Source organism: Diabrotica virgifera, chromosome 1, assembly GCF_917563875.1.
Source record: "Diabrotica virgifera virgifera chromosome 1, PGI_DIABVI_V3a".
NCBI classification, from domain to species: Eukaryota; Metazoa; Arthropoda; class Insecta; order Coleoptera; family Chrysomelidae; genus Diabrotica; species Diabrotica virgifera.
Window position 1 is genome coordinate 102,396,128 of NC_065443.1, and position 17,995 is coordinate 102,414,122.

At 30.9% G+C, this 17,995-nt stretch overlaps 1 protein-coding gene across 4 annotated transcripts in view; it reads right to left on the reverse strand.

Annotated features, from left to right (window-relative positions):
* Nucleotides 1-6,531: 6,531 nt before the first annotated feature.
* Nucleotides 6,532-17,995, reverse strand: part of LOC114333209 (zinc finger protein 227-like) — a 150,832-nt gene continuing 139,368 nt past the window's right edge. For 2 of the 4 annotated variants that reach the window (XM_050657907.1, XM_050657914.1), the window contains exon 3: nucleotides 14,958-17,275. In XM_050657907.1, coding sequence (XP_050513864.1) covers nucleotides 15,888-17,275 — 1,388 coding nt within the window. In that variant the 3' untranslated portion in view covers nucleotides 14,958-15,887. Of the gene's footprint in view, nucleotides 9,126-14,957; nucleotides 17,276-17,995 lie in introns of those variants that run through there. The other 2 variants (XM_050657922.1, XM_050657925.1) reach the window with 2 other exon arrangements.

The following is a 17,995-nucleotide window of genomic DNA, read 5'->3' on the forward strand; positions in this document are numbered from 1 at the left end:
CGACAGTAAAATTCTCGCGTTAGAGACTTCATAGTAAATCACAAGGGAAAACCCTGTGATACTATCCCGACATCCTAAGTATTTGGTCTTACATTTAATTTACTCTCAAAAAATAATACCAAATTCTTACTTGTAACATGTTTTAACAAAGTTACAAGTAAGAATTTGGTATTATTGTTTGAGAGTAAATTAAATGTAAGACCAAATACTTACGATGTCGGGATAGTATCACAGGGTTTTTCCTGGTTTTCCCTTGTGATTTACTATGAAGTCTCAAACGCGAGAATTTTACTGTCGTTGCATTTGGTTGTCTTTTTAAAGACAGATCACATGCTATAATTTTTTTGTGACGGATATTCTTGAGTTGGGGTTGATTTCATGTAATCGAATGAATTATCTTTCAGTAAGTCGTCCCAGGAACGCAACTCATAAATATTGGCAATATCATTTTAAAGTCTTATACTTAAAAATGTATAATATATGTCTGAATTGCCAATACAAATGAGTCAGATTAAATAAATTATTAGAAGAATTTTTTTGCTTAGCAACAACACTTTTGTTTATTTTAGTAATATTTTGTATTTTGACAACGGCACCCGATTTGGGCGTCGAAACGTTAATAAAATTATTTTTTTCATTTTAATTGTGGCTTATTTCCCATATACATAATTAACAGTAAACATTGCTCACAATACTCACAGAAATATTTTAATTTCCTAGTATCTGCTGCCAATTGAAGACATCTTACTTCTGTAGCTGTTATACTGGCACAATTAATATGTAGAGCCCTCTTAGATACATCACACTTAAAATAAGTCTTATCCTCTGCAGCATCTTTCTTGCATAACAAGCATTTGCCCATATTTGAATATTCAACAAAATGTCAACCATAAACCCTTTAATAAAGATAGTAAGTCACTTCACTGGTATATGGTAATTACTTATTTATCAGTATCAATTTGTCCTAATTGCTTCAAGTTTTTGTTTAAAAAAGAAAAACTAAAGGTACAAACTTTGCATTGCAGTTATTGCAATTTACAAACAAATTGTTTTTCCAAAAAAGAAAGATTATCTTCAAATTCCTTGTACTAATTTAGCTTATTTGATATAACTTTAATAATTAATTGTTGATATTTACGTGTAAAACAACAGTTTTTTAGGAGCAATTGCTAATTACATCCATCGAGGTTGATTTCTAATTTAAAACTGTTCTCCAGTGTGTACTCTGAAATGTTTTTTCAAAAGGAATCTGAATATACAGGGTGTTTCATTAATAATTGTCCATATAGTAACTGGAGAAACCTTAGCACAAAGTACGAAGATTTAACCTAAAATACTTAAATAAAATGTGGTTCCTTATTGAGTTACAGGGTGTTTTATCCAAAAATGTAAAAACTATTTTTACTCAGCATTTTAAAACTATTCGACGTATCCTCTTCATACTTGGCAGGAAGTATAGATATTGTACAAACTACTATGTTAAACAAACGTTTTTTTTTCTATTACCAGAGGCGTACGACGGGGGAAAGTGAATTTTGACCCTTTCCAAATTCTACGCCAATGGCGGAATTGCTATTTTAGTTGAATTTTTGGATTCTCCAATACTTTCTATGAAAATAATATACTCTTTATTCGTAACAATACAGTAATTCGTTTTCGAGATCTTTAAAGTTAAAAATGAAACGACATAGTTATTTTGATTAATGTATTGCGTCGCTTCATTTTTACTTTCAAATATCTCGAAAACTAATCATTTTATCGTTACGATGAGGGAAATATTATTTATATAAAAAGTATTGGAAAATTAAAAAATTACACTAAAATAGCAATTTTGTCAGTGACGTAGAATTTGGGAAGGGTCAACCAGCCACTATCCCCTGTCGTACGCCTCTGGTAGTAGCTAGAAACGTTTATTTATCTTAATTTAGTAGAGTGTACAGTACCTACACTTTCTGCCAAGTATTACAAAGATACGCGAAATAGTTTTAAAGTACTGGGTACAAATAATTTTTACATTTTAATCATATGAATCATATCATAAATTAATCAAAATAACTGTGCCGTTTCATATTTAACTTCAAATATCTCGAAAACTAATGTCTTTATCGTTACCAATGAAGAGTATATTATTTACGTATAAAGTATTGGAGAATCTAAAAATGGCACCAAAATAGTAATTCCTCCAGTGGCGTAGTATTTGAGAAGGGTCACCCATTCAATATCTCCTGTCGTACGCCTCTGGTAGTAGCTAGAAAAGTTTGGTTATCACAATTTAGTAGGGTGTATAGTAGTCGCATTTTAAGTCGACTTTACATTACATGATTTATCATGTGATTTGTCATATGATTTGGTCATGGAGTGAAATTTACATGTTTACACTGTGTGATTTGTCATATGATTTTGCATTGTTTATACGGCTCGTTTTGTCATAAGCATTGCCATGCGGCTCGTCATGGGAAAAATCATATGACAAATCACATGATAAATCATGTAGTGTAAAGTCGACTTTATGCCAAGTACGAAAAGGATACGTCCAATAATATTAAAATGCTGAGCAAAAATAGTTTTTAAATTTCTAGATAAAACACCCTGTAACTCAGTAAGGAACCACATTTTATTTAAGTGTTTTAGGTTAAATCTTCGTATTTTGTGCTAAGGTTTCACCAGTTACTATATGGACAATTATTAATGAAACACCCTGTATACGTTATTGAATTTAACAAGGCATAATTTATTATACCATTATTGAAAAATAAACATGATTAGTTAAAATATTCTTTTGTTTGCTTCCAATCCAGATCTTCATATTTTCGATTAGGACAAGACGAATACACACCTTGGGAATCTGAGTTAGGCTAGGGTAAACGATAGCTATCATAGTGGATTAAAATATTATTTTTCAATGATATTTCGGTTATCTGTGGTAGTTTATCGCTTCACTTTGGCACCCAACGTGCTTTATCGCTTCACTTTTCGAGTAAATTGCCTTAAACAAATTTCACACTTGTTAGTCATTTCTCCAGTGTGAATAAATTCTTAAGTGTTTTTTTAAACTGCCTTCTTGAGTAAATTGCTGCAAACAAATTTCACACTTATAAGGGAAGCCGTACACCAAAGAATCATGAAATGTGTTTCATGAAAATAAAACACTGCTAAACAAATAGAAGTCCGCCTACCAATGAAACGAGTGTGATTCATGCTTTTGAATCATTTTTATCTTCTTGAAACGTGTTTCATGAAATAATAGGTTGTGTTCTATTTTTTGGTTTCAGTTTCATTGTTTTGGACAATTAATTACGCGCGTAAATGAATGCCAACTAAGAATTTAATATTGCATTGGTTTCTGTGGTGGAGCAGAACGAAGAGTTGTACAACTATAACCGGGTACTCGAATAGACAAAAACAAGGAAATATCGATTTTCTTTAAACCAGGACCCACAATAAAACATTGTCAATGTTTGAGGACTCATTCTATAAAATGGTTGAAATTTGGCTAGATCATTATTTCATTCGTTTGTAACCAAATATGTAGGAACTATATTTATGATTTTTGGACAGTAATAAAAGAGTTTCCACAACAGTAACGACCTCGTCATCACTTTCCATTGTCGACTATACAAATTTTATTTTTGTTTCTTCGATTAGTATATCACATGAAATCGTTACTTTTTAAAACCTTTTTTTATATACTTGGCTTGGTTGGTGTCACGGACTCCGCAAATTTTGTAATCCATTTTAAAAATAGTTCTAGGCTACCTAGACACCTGAAATTTTCAGGATAGCTTAGAACTAGCTAACAATGCAATATATAACTGCTATTATACAGGGTGATTAATTAGTTGGGTGAAGCTCCGTAGATCCGTTATAGTAATGTATAGCGATAAAACTTAATAACAAAAATTGTAGCGAACTTTGAGCTTCACATTACAAAATTAGTTAGAATGTTACAGGGTGTTCGATAACATAGTGGCAGACCAAACTTATGTTTTTTTTAAATAGAACACCCTGTATTTTATTTTATATTCGATATCTTCGTAACTTTTCGATTACAAAAATATAAAGGTTTGGTATGTTATACGGGGTATTTACAAAGTTATAAGCAATTTTATATGAAAATCGTAACAAGTTTAACTACCTGTATAAATAAAAGCAAGCACAAGGTCAATGGTTTATTGACGTCATATTTTTTTTATTTATCGTCAAAATTTTCGTAAATGGTTGTTTTGCTAATTTTCTTTATATTGAATACAGGGTGAGTCAAAACGCAAGTACATTATTTTCTCAGTAATTTTAAATAGAACACCCTATATTTTATATCATTATCGAAAAGTACCATTACCTTACTATAATTTTTGTATAACATTCCCTATATGTAAATATATTAGTTTTCGAGATATTTTTATTTTTCAGAGCAAAATTATTAATAATTACGGGTCTAAATCTTTCCAAATTTTAAGTAGAATTTTGACTGAATAATTGTCTAAAACTTACAATTTACGATTACTGATTATCAATCTGTAATCAAAGTTGGCTACAATTTTTGTTATTAACTTTTATTACTATCTATTACTTATAACGGATCTACAAAGCTTTACCCCACTGACCAATCACACTGTATGGATAAATCGATTTTTTTAATTAAATTTTCTATTTTTTAAATTATAATCGATTAATTTCAAACTATTTTAAAAATGTGACTAATGCAATGATATTTTAACGTACATTAATCGATATCACAAATTGATGGTGCCTCAGTAGCATTAGACTGCAGATCGAGAGGTCCCCAGTTGGAACCGGGCTGTTGCGTATCTTTTTTTAATTGTTTTAATAAATAATTAAAAGTTTATATACTAAGGGCCGGTTGTTCGAACGCTAATCAACAATGATCATTATCAAATATTTAATTACTGTCATCAACTGTCAATGTCAACTTTGTTTGGGTTGCTGAAAACATAATTAATTATAATTATGAAATTATTTAATCAACTATGTTAATAATTGTTATGTTAATTGATTAACTAATCTCATAATTATAATCAATTATGTTTTCAGCAACCCAATAAAAGTTGACATTGACAGTTTTGGTGACAGTAATTAAATATTTGATAGTGATCATTGTTGATTAGCGTTCGAACAACCGGCCCTTAAAATTATATATACCATTTTAAAAAAACCGTGTTATTATAAAAGATGCTATTTTATACTAGTGTAATTTTTGGAATCATAATTATAAATAACAATTAATACACCTACTAAAAATTCATATTTTATAAGTTAATTATTCTTTCCAAACATGTTGTGTCCTATACAGGGTGAGGCAGATAAAGGGCCTATTAGAAATATCTCGAGAACTAAATCTAAGAGAATAATGAAAATTGTAATTGGGTTTTCAGGTATAAACTATTTAATGAAAATATTTTGGTCTCTTTGCTACTTCCGGTTATACCGGAAGTTGATTGTAACTTCGTTTTTTTAAATGGGACACCCTATATATTTTTACATTTTTGAATTCTCCTCGATTTCATCTTTCTTAAAATATAAGGTTTTGTAATATTATACAGGGTAGGTTAAAAGATAACGTTTTGTTATTAATTTCGTAGCAACATTCACACCCTGTAGGATTGTAGTACTTTGACATAATAAACTCTATTAATGTTCAAATGATTTTTTATATAGTCTACTATTGTTAAGAGTTATTGGTATAGTTAAATTTTCATTTTAGTATACAGGGTTGGTCGAAACTCGGAATGAGTATTTTCTGAGTTTTCTTAAATAGAACACCCTGTATTTTAGTATTGTAATGAAATGTTATTTTATGGTACTTTTTAATTTCTTAAGCATTCCCTATACATAACTGCTTTAATTTGTGAGTTATTGGTGATTCAAGCCAAACATTACTCGCAACACAAAATAGGTGAAATTGTATTAGGTTGGCCGTGAAAATATTCAATCACAAATAATTTTTTGGAAATAAATACATATTAATTTAGACTGATGCTTAAAATTGCCAATAATGGTTGATGTATCAAAATACCATCGAAGTTAAGATTGTTGGTGCGATTAACAATTAAGCACAAATTAAAGCAGTTAGGTATAGGGAATGCTTAAGAAGTAAAAAAGTACGATGAACTATCATTTCATTACACTACTAAAATATAGGGTGTTCCATTTAAGAAAACTCAGAAAATACTCATTCCGAGTTTAGACCCATCCTGTATATTAAAATTAAAAATTCAGCTACACTAATACTTGTTAACAATAGTAGACTATATTAAAAATCATTTGAACATAAATGGAGTTTATTATGTCAAACTACTACAATCCTACAGGGTGTGAATATTGCTCGAAATTAATAAGAAAACGTAATTATCTTATAACCTACCCTGTATAATGTTATAAAACCTTATATTTTAAGAAAGAAGAAATCGAGGAGAATTCAAAAATGTAAAAATATACAGGGTGTCCCATTTAAAAAAACGAAGTTATAAGCAACTTCCGGTATAACCGGAAGTACCAAATCGATGAAAATATTTTCATTGAATAGATCAGTCTTCAAAACCCCCTTATTCCAATTTTCATAATTCAGTTGCCTTTAGTTCTCGAGATATTTCTAATAGGCCCTTTATCTGCCTCACCCTATATAATATGTACAATGACAAAACCGTGATATTACAAAAAGTACTTTTTTATTAGAGTGTAATTTTTGGAATTTTAAGCATCTTATCATTAAATTATTTTATATTCTATAAATTCTATTCCTACAAATAAGAAAAAGGTTTTATTATAAAAAAGTTCCTTTTTATAAAAGTGTAATTATTTCACAATTTATTTGTTTCATATTTCTTTGATGTGCGGCCTACCTAAGGCTTTTCTCTAGTGTGAATTCTTAAGTGTTTTTTTAAACTGGATGCTTGAGTAAATTGCTGAAAACAAATTCCACACTTGTAAGGCTTTTTTCCAGTGTGCATTTGTAAGTGTATTTTCAAACTGAATGCACGACTAAATGGTTTGAAACAAATTTCACACTTGTAAGGCTTTTCTCCAGTGTGTACTCTCAAATGTTGTTTCAAATCATTGGATTGGCTAAATTGTTTGAAACAAATATTGCACTTGTAAGGCTTTTCTCCAGTGTGCACTTGTAAATGTATTTTCAAAGTGAATGCATGACTAAATCGCTTGAAAAAAAAATTTCACACTTGTAAGGCATTTCTCCAGTGTGAAGAAATTCTTTTTTTTTAACTGCCTGCTTGAGTAAATTGCTGCAAACAAATTTCACACTTGTAAGGGAAGCCGTACACCAAAGAATCATGAAACGTAAAACATGTTTCATGAAAATAAAACACTGCTAAACAAATAGAAGTCCGCCTACCAATGAAACGAGACTGATTCATGCTCATGAAACATTTTTATCTTCTTGAAACATTTCATGAAATAGGTCGTGTTCAGTTTCATTGTTTTGGACAATTAATTACGTGCGTAAATGAATGCCGACCAAGAATTTAATATTGCATTGGTTTCTGTGGTGGAGCAGAACAAAGAGTTGTACAACTATAACCGGGTACTCGAATAGACAAAAACAAGAAAATATCGATTTTCTTTAAACCAGGACCCACAATAAAACATTGTCAATGTTTGAGGACTTTTTCTATAAAATGATTGAAATTTGGCAAGATGATTATTTAATTCGTTTGTAACCAAATATGTAGGTACTATCTTTATGATTTTTGGACAGTAATAAAAGAGTTTCCACAACAGCAACGACCTCGTCATCACTTTCCATTGTCGAGTATATAAATTTTATTTTTGTTTCTTCGATTAGTATATCACATGAAATGGTTACTTTTTTCACAACTTATTTGTTTCATGTTTTCCATTTCTTTGATGTGTGCGGCCTACCTAAAGCTTTTCTCTAGTGTGAATTCTTAAGTGTTTTTTTAAACTGGATGCTTGAGTAAATTGCTGAAAACAAACTTCACACTTGTAAGGCTTTTCTCCAGTGTGTACTCTCAAATGTCTCTTCAAATCATTTGATTGACTAAATTGCTTAAAACAAATTTCACACTTGTAAGGCTTTTTTCCAGTGTGCACTTGTAAGTGTATTTTCAAACTGAATGCACGACTAAATGGTTTGAAACAAATTTCACACTTGTAAGGCTTTTCTCCAGTGTGTACTCTCAAATGTTGTTTCAAATCATTTGATTGGCTAAATTGTTTGAAACAAATATCGCACTTGTAAGGCATTTGTCCAGTGTGAATTCTTAAGTGCTTTTTTAAATTTCCTGCTAGAGTAAATTGCTGCAAACAAATTTCACACTTGTAAGGCTTTTCTCCAGTGTGAATTTTTAAGTGTCTTTTTAAACCGTCTGCTTGAGTAAATTGCTTGAAACAAATTTCACACTTATAAGGCCTTTCTCCAGTGTGTACCCTCAAATGTTGTTTCAAATCATTCGATTGATTAAATCGCTTAAAACAAATTTCACACTTGTAAGGCTTCTCTCCAGTGTGCTTTTGTAAGTGTATTTTCAAACTGAATGCATGACTAAATTGCTTAAAACAAATTTCACACTTGTAAGGCATTTCTCCAGTGTGCACTCTCAAATGTTTTTTCAAACCACTTGACTGGCTAAATTGCCGAAAACAAATTTCACATTCGAATGGCTTTTGTCCAGTGTGTATTCTCAAATGAGTTTTCAAATAACGGGCTTTAACAAATTGCTTAAAACAAATATCACACGTATGAGGTTTTTTCCCAGTGTGCAATTTCAAATGTTGTTTTAAATTACTTGTTGTAGTAAACTGCTTATGACAAATTTCACACTTGTAAGGCTTTTCTCCAGTGTGTAACGTCAAATGTGCTTTCAATTGACTTGCTTGAATAAATTGCTTAAAACAAATTTCACATCTTTGTTTTTTCCTAGTGTGCACCTTTAAATGTCTTTTTAAACTGTTTGTTTGATTAAACTGCTTAAAACAAATTTCACACTTGTAAGATTGTTGTCCGGTCGCAACTATCATATTTTTATTATTCAATATTTTTTCGTCACTGTGTTGACCTGTATCTTTTCCTTCATGAGTTGAATGTAACGTGTCCATGCTTTTCATTCGATTCTCTTCCTGGGAACAACCTAAAATAGAAATCAACTATAAACAGTTTATTGGAACAGAAGAATTCTTGCAGAAAAAAGGGATATACCTAATAAATAAAGTAAAATTATAGCCTAAGTTTGTAATGATATGCCTTCTGCACCACATCGACAGATAGAACCGTTATCGCTCCAAGTTCGCGCAATACGTTACTCCACTGCTCCAAGTTCGCGCAATACGTTACTCCACTCATTTCCACTTCTCCGAAGTATTCGAAGCCGAGAGCACCCGAGAGTGTACGTAAGGAGGCTCGCGAGCGGAGAAGAATCAGTCTTGTAGCGACCAGCTCTGGGCTCCCAGGCCAGCCACAGTATGAAAAGGCCGACCTGAGTGGTGATACTCCGTATTGAAGAGATGAGCTGCTCGTAATTAAACGGTAGCCGTGGAGTGAACGGCTTCCGATCAGAATGCTTCACATTTCTTTGATGTGCGGCCTACCTAAGGCTTTTCTTTAGTGTGAATTCTTAAGTGTTTTTTTTTAACTGGATGCTTGAGTAAATTGCTTAAAACAAATTTCGCACTTGTAAGGCTTTTCTCCAGTGTGTACTCTCAAATGTTTTTCAAATCATTTGATTGGCAAAATTGTTTGAAACAAATTTCACACTTGTAAGACTTTTTTCCAGTGTGCACTTGTAAGTGTATTTTCAAACTGAATGGACGACTAAATCGCTTGAAACAAATTTCACACTTGTAAGGCTTTTCTGCAGTGTGTACTCTCAACTGTTGTTTCAAATCATTTGATTGGCTAAAGTGTTTGAAACAAATATCGCACATGTAAGGCATTTGTCCAGTGTGAATTCTTACGTGCTTTTTTAAACTGCCTGCTAAAGTAAATTTCTGCAAGCAAATTTCACACTTGTAGGGCTATTCTCCAGTGTAAATTTTTAAGTGTTTTTTTTTTAAACTGGCTGCTTGAGTAAATTGCTGAAAACAAACTTCACCCGTGTAAAATGTGTACTCTCCAATGTTTCTTCATATCATTTGATTGACTAAATTGCTTAAAACAAATTTCACACTTGTAAGGCTTTTCTCCAGTGTGAATTCAACTGGATGCTTGAGTAAATTGCTGACTTTTGTGCTGCTTCGCTAAAACTTTTTTTTTAAATATTATTGTAATAATTGATTTTAGAATATATATTATATTTAATTAAAAATGAATAACCATTTTCAATTTAGTCTTTTTATATTTAATTAATTAAATAAAGTGTATATTTAATAATATTTTCAACTTAGTCTTTTAGGCCAATAAAGTTAGGTTTTTACTAGACATAACGGAAAAGACGAGGTTTGACAGTTGAAATGTGTAGTATGAGATATTACAAAAAGACTACCATCTTTGGATTCATCAATTTTTTAGTGGAACATTTTTTAAATAAACAATCAAAACGTCAAACTTAGTTTTTTACTCATAACTTAAAAACTTGTTTATTTAGAAATTTAACGTCCACAGGTAACTTTCTCAGGAAAAAAAGATACATCGAATGAGATACGCTAAATAAAAATCGGTTAATAAACAAAAAAGTTAATGCAAAACGGATGACAAAATCACTGTTTTTGAATATAGTTAATAACAATTTTATTGTTTGTTAAAATACGTTCTAATATACCCAAAATTGAGGGCACTATGGTGTTTGAATGGTGTGCAAAAAATGGTCCAGATCTGTTAAATAGTTTTCGTAAAATTGAATTTGTTTATAAAATTTTTTGAAAAACGAGCTAATTTCTGAGGCTGGTCCAGTTAATATGGCTGAATGTATCTCAATAATCCGGAGCTCATTTCCTTCGTTAAGATGTATACTAACAGCTTATGAAAAAAAAAGTAAAAAAAATTACATATACGTACAAAAAATTATTTGTTAATAAATAGCAGTTTTTAAGCTTATAAACAATTACAATAATTTCGTAGAAATTATGTCAAATTAAATGGCAATAAAAAATACGGAAAGCTGGTTAAAATACACAACTTTAAAAAAAAATTTTAGGTCCTACGACCCTTGGGGTCTGAGATAGGCCCTTTTTTTTTGAAAAAATCACTGTTACGTTAATTAACAACACTAAGAGCTGAAATTATCCAATCTTTTATAAGAAAAGTCAAAGTTTTTAACAAAGTTTTTAGTAAGAAAAAATGTTAAAAATTGTTTAAATAGGAGTGTTATAAACACAGAGTATTTTGCGTTTCGACTAAAGTAAAAAATAGCGGCCGCAGTCGACTGACCGAATAGTGGGAGCGGTTGGCGACCGGCATGCGGCAGCAACTATTAAAATTACGTTATCCCGACCACAAAAATCCACTTTAAGGTGAATGACAAATTTTTGTCATTCCTTATGTTTTCGAGGTCTCTGGATCCGAATATGGAGTTATTTTTTTTTATCTAGAATTAGTGGAACATGTTCAAAAATCAAATTTTATGCAAAAATGCGAAAAATCAATCTTGATGATTTTTCAATTTTAACTCACTGTATTTTTGGTCGCTGTAAATATTTCCTTTTGAAAATTTTACTGTGTTATCTTTGAAGCATTTAGATAACAATGAGATTTGTCCAAAATGACTCAACACGTTAAAAGAGAAGTTGTTAATTTTTAAACATTTTGTCGTCAGATTTCGTTAGTTTCACGTTTACTTAAAAAAGTTGAGTGACAAACTTTTTAGTTTATAATTTTAATTAACACAAAAATAAAACATAATTTATGAAGAAGTTTTCCAAAAAAATTGAATTTAAAATATGCAATAGGAAAAATGTTATGTGACTTTATAGACGACCGGCACACCCCAAAAAAAGCTTATTTCTCGAGATACTGATACTAATTTTGGTCATACTTTATATTTTTGATGGTGCTCAAAACTAAAATTAGGGTTGTTTTGAATTTTACTTGAGGGAACATTATCAAAATCGCAAATTTACCCTAAAAATAAAAAAAATCACGTTTTTTTGAGTTTAATTTGCTACAACTCTGTTCTATTGTAATATTTTTTTCTGATATTTTTATAGTATATATTTCTCACCTTTCTGAAGACAATGGGACCTGCTTCAATATTTCTGTCTTGCCATAAAAAAGTTATAAATTGTTTGAAGTAAAAGGTGCAGATTCTTGAAATGCAAAGTTTAATCGCAAAAGTTGAGTAACAAAATTTGAAATTTAGCTGTTTAATTAATTTTAAATTAAAATCTAGAGTACAGAGAACAAAATGTTTTAAAGAAAAAAAAATGGTGTAACTTTTAATTTTAAGAAAAACGTGATTTCATCTTTTTTTTATTTTTAGGGTAAAATTGCGATTTTGACAATGTTTCCCCATCTAAAATTCAAAATAAAACTCATTTTCGTTTTCAGCACCATAAAAAGTATAAAATAAGACCAAAATTAGCCATTCACCACACCGTGGTTGACATCTCGAGAAATGAGCGTTTTTTTGGGGGGGGAGTACCACGTATCACTCGTCTATAAGGTCGCGTAACTTTTTTTCTGTTGCATATTTTGACTTTGTGGCCTTTTTATTGTTATTTTTTAAATTTATTTATTTAAAATATAATTTTACTAAATAAATGTGCAACATAATAATATTCATAAAATTCAAGTTTCTACCAAAATATATAAATAAAATATTAAGCTTCAAATCCGGTATACTGTCAATGTTAAAAATGGGCTGCAACGGTCTAGCGCTAGCGAATGCTAGTACTCGAATTTATTCTCATTCGGCTGCGCCTTCTCATTCGGCTGCGCCCATCATTTTTTTTTACTTTAGTGGGAACGCAAAATACTCTTTCTTTATAACAATACTGTTTAAACAATTTTTAACATTTTTTCTTGCAAAAAACTTTGTTAAAAACTTTGACTTTTCTTATAAAAGAATGGTTAATTTCAGATCTTAGTGTTGTTAATTAACGTAACAGTGATTTTTTCAAAAAAAGGGGCTATCTCAGACCCGAAGGGTCGTAGGACCTAAAAACTTTTTTTGGAAGTTGTGTATTTTAACCAGCTTTCAGTATTTTTATTGCCATTTAATTTGATCTAATTTCTACGAAATTATTGTAATTGTTTATAAGCTTAAAAACTGCTATTTATTAACAAATAATTTTGTGTACGTACATGTAATTTTTTTTTACTTTTTTTTCATAGGGTATTAGTATACATCTTAACGAAGGAAATGAGTCCCTGATTATTGAGATACATTCAGCCATATTAACTGGACCAGCCTCAGAACTTAGCTCGTTTTTCAAAAAATTTTATAAACAAATTAAATTTTGCAAAAACTATATAACAGATCTGGACCATTTTTTGCACACCATTCAAACACCACAATGCCCTCAAGTTTAGGTATATTTAAACATATTTTAATAAACAATAAAATTGTTATTAACAATATTCAAAAACAGTGATTTTGTCGTCCGTTTTGCAATAACTTTTTTGTTTATTAACCGATTTTAATTTGGTTTATCTCATTCGATGTATCTTTTTTTTCTGAAAAAGTTACCTGTGGACGTCAAATTTCTAAATAAACAAGTTTTTAAGTTATGAGCCAAAAACTAAGTTTGGCGTTTTGATTGTTTATTTAAAAAATGTTCCACTAAAAAATTAATGAATCCCAAGATGGTAGCCTTTTTGTAATATCTCATACTACACATTTCAACTGTCAAACCTCGTCTTTTCAAGTATGTCGAAAAACGGCTTATTTTTTACTAACTTGATTGGTCTATTTTTATATTAAATTAATTAAATAAAGTGTATATTTATTTATAAAATGTAATTTGAATTTTTGACTCCGATGGAAATGATGCGCACCTGGCTTAGAATTTCTAATATATCGCTGACTGGCTCCGATTGGCACAAGTCAAACTAGAACGTTTTTCTAAAAAAATAATTATACCTATAGCAGAATTTAAAAAAAGTTTATTTATTCTATAAAATACAGAAATGTTATTCACATATTATGAGCAATTTCAAAGCATTCTTCAACACAAAATCCGGGCTGTTCAGGACACTTTTCGCAGTGACGTGTTGTAGACTAAGAGCCGCTATAGGTGAAATTTCTTAATCATTTTAGGCACGATAAAACCCTATAACTTAAATAGTACAACCTAAAAGAAAAGGTTTGAACACTGTGCCGACACTTTTCAGTGGCACATGCGTCGACAGTGGCGCATCAAACTTTCCACATATGAAGGGGATACATAAATTAAAAAATACTCTCCCTCACTACCGGAATTCAATTTTTTTCATTTATTTAAGTTCTGTGATTAACACATAAGATTCAGCGTAATTTTAACCCACCACCCCCTTTCCCTTCCATCAAAAACTTCATTTTTCGTTTTTATTTTTTTTTGCTGGGATGCAATCAATTTTAAAATTTCAAAAAATTCACATGCATAGCTGAGGCTTTTATAAAACATGTCTATTTTTTATAGACCCGTAGGTAGAGTGTACATAACCTAAAAAATTAAAAAAAATATTTTTTTTCAAAAAAGCGTATAACTTTTTTTGGGTAATAGCTGTAGGTCTAATTTTTTCTTAATCTTGTGTGTTTTATCAAACACTATATTTCTAATTTTTTTCAGATTTTTCCGTAAGGCTCGCCATCTTCAAGAATCCGAAAAACTGGTTTTTGGGGATTTTCCCTTTTTTATAGACTTCATAATATATCAAATCAATTTCGATTTTATAGGTTATATGTAACTTGAAGTAACTGAGTCCTTTAGAATATTTAAAAATGGGAGATACACGTTCAGACCCCCAAAACCCCCTTAAAAAAGTTTTTTGGATTTTTGAAGGTGACCAGCGTTACAGAAAAATCTGAAAAAAAATTAGAAATATAGTGTTTGATAAAATACACAAGAATAAGAAAAATTAGATTTGCAGCTACCTCCCAAAAAAAATATAATTTTTTCCAAAAAAAATTTTTTAAAAATTTTTTGAGGTTATGTACACTCAACCTACAGGTCTATAAATAATAGACGTGTTTTATGCGTGTAAATTTTTTGAAATTTTAAAATTGATTGCATCCCACCAAAAAAAATAAAATCGAAAAATAAAGTTTTTTATGGTGGGGGCAGGGGAAGGGTGTGGTGGGTTAAAATTACGATGAATCTTATGTTTTATTCACATAGAACTTAAATAAATGAAAAAATTGAATTCCGGTAGTGAGGAAGGATATTTTTTAATTTATGTATCCCGTCCATAAGTGGAACGTTTGATGCGCCACTGTCGACGCATGTGCCACTGAAAAGTGACGGCACAGTATTCAAACCTTTTCTTTTAGGTTCTACTATTTAGGTTATAGGGTTCCATCGTGCCTAAAATGATTAAGAAATTTCACCTATACCGGCTCTTAGTCTATTGTCTGCTTTATAATTCTGTTTTCAGAGCATGTTTTGCAACGCTTTCTCTTTTTTCGTCCCTTATTGACCATAGAAATTTTTGAAATACTATATCTGGTGGAAAGTTTTTGTAGATTTTTAAACACAAATTTGTTTTTTTTACACTTTGAAGGGCCCGGCATATTTTCCGTCATTTTGTATCATGAAACTACCACAGCAAAGAACGGTTAAAATTTTTTGACCCATAAGCCCTCACTCACACCCTGACAAACATAACTAACGTCGACGTCGTAATAAGTAAAATATACCGTCTTAAAAATCAACGGGTTACTGACCCCGATCGGAGTCATGCGCACCTAGCAAAAGACCACTTTGACTGCGATTGGAGTCATGCGCAGCGAAAGTGTTCAACAGATTTCACTCTTGTAAGGCTATTCTCCAGTGTGAATTTTTAAGTGTTTTTTTAAACTGGATGCTTGAGTAAATTGCTGAAAACAAACTTCACACTTGTAAGGCTTTTCTCCAGTGTGTATTCTCAAATGTGTTTTCAAATCATTACTTTGATTAAATCCCTTAAAACAAATTTCACACTTGTAAGGCTTCTCTCCAGTGTGCACTCTCAAATGTTTTTTCAAATTATTTGATTGATTAAATCGCTTAAAACAAATTTCACACTTGTAATGCTTCTCTCCAGTGTGCATTTGTAAGTGTATTTTCAAACTGCATGCCTGACTAAATCGCTTCAAACAAATTTCACACTTGTAAGGCTTCTCTCCAGTGTGCACTCTCAAATGTTTTTTCAAATCATCTGATTGATTAAATCGCTTAAAACAAATTTCACACTTGTAAGGCTTCTCTTCAGTGTGCACTCTCAAATGTTTTTTCAAATCATTTGATTGATTAAATCGCTTAAAACAAATTTCACACTTGTAAGGCTTCTCTCCAGTGTGCACTCTCAAATGTTTTTTCAAATTATTTGATTGATTAAATCGCTTAAAACAAATTTCACACTTGTAATGCTTCTCTCCAGTGTGCATTTGTAAGTGTATTTTCAAACTGCATGCCTGACTAAATCGCTTCAAACAAATTTCACACTTGTAAGGCTTCTCTCCAGTGTGCACTCTCAAATGTTTTTTCAAATCATCTGATTGATTAAATCGCTTAAAACAAATTTCACACTTGTAAGGCTTCTCTTCAGTGTGCACTCTCAAATGTTTTTTCAAATTATATGATTGATTAAATCGCTTAAAACAAATTTCACACTTGTAAGGCTTCTCTCCAGTGTGCACTCTCAAATGTGTTTTCAAAGTATTTGATTGATTAAATCGCTTCAAACAAATTTCACACTTGTAAGGCTTCTCTCCAGTGTGCTTTTGTAAGTGTATTTTTAAACTGAATGCATGACTAAATTGCTTAAAACAAATTTCACACTTGTAAGGCATTTCTCCAGTGTGCACTCTCAAATGTTTCTTCAAACCACCTGATTGACTAAATTGACGAAAACAAATTTCACACTCGTATGGCTTTTCTCCAGTGTGTACTCTCAAATGAGTTTTGAGACTTGCTGCTTGAATAAATTGCTTAAAACAAATTTCACATCTTTGTTTTTTCCTAGTGTGCACCTTTAAATGTCTTTTTAAACTGTTTGTTTGATTAAACTGCTTAAAACAAATTTCACACTTGTAAGATTGTTGTCCAGTCGCAACTATCATATTTTTATTTAATATTTTTTCGTCACTGTGTTGACCTGTATCTTTTTCTTCATGAGATGAATGTAACGTTTCCATGATTTTCATTCGATTCTCTTCCTGGGAACAACCTAAAATACAAATCAACTATAAACAGTTTATTGGAACAGAAAAATTCTTGCAGAAAAAGGGGATATAATAAATAAAGTAAAAAATCCACGAGGAAAATAAACTTTTTTTCACATGCAAAAAATATTTTTATATTTTTTACTGCATTAAATCTTATTACAACCCTTAAATAAGTCTCAAGCCAGCCCTGTTCAATAGTACCATTCCATATCTCCTATTTTTACCCTCTCTCCTCATCCCTTACAGACAGATAATTTTGGATTCGGCACAGAAGAAATTGGAAGAAATCTCTCTCTACCATCAGCCGTTCTACGGTCAGGAAGTAACGCGCTTCTGCGATACCCACCGTAGGGTGAGACACGTGAGGGTGCAACCTCATCTCGACCTTATCAGCCTTTCTTTTGGTGAAGAAGTACTTAATACATAATAATGAAAGGTAAGTCTCATTTTACTTTACAATTGACACACTACACCTATAAGTAACAAAATTCAAATGTTTGTTTCTTTTTGTAGAGCTGATTTTAGATTACAACAAAAACAAAAAGTAATTGACCTGAAAGTAACTACAATTACCATTTCAAAGGAAGTAGGACCTAGGTACCTAGAAATGTGATTGAAAAAGTGTTGGAAGTCAAAGATGTTTGTCAAAGCAATTAAATCCTATTAATGCAGGTAAAATTCTTTAAAGTTATTGTGGAACATTACAAAACGTACCAAATGTT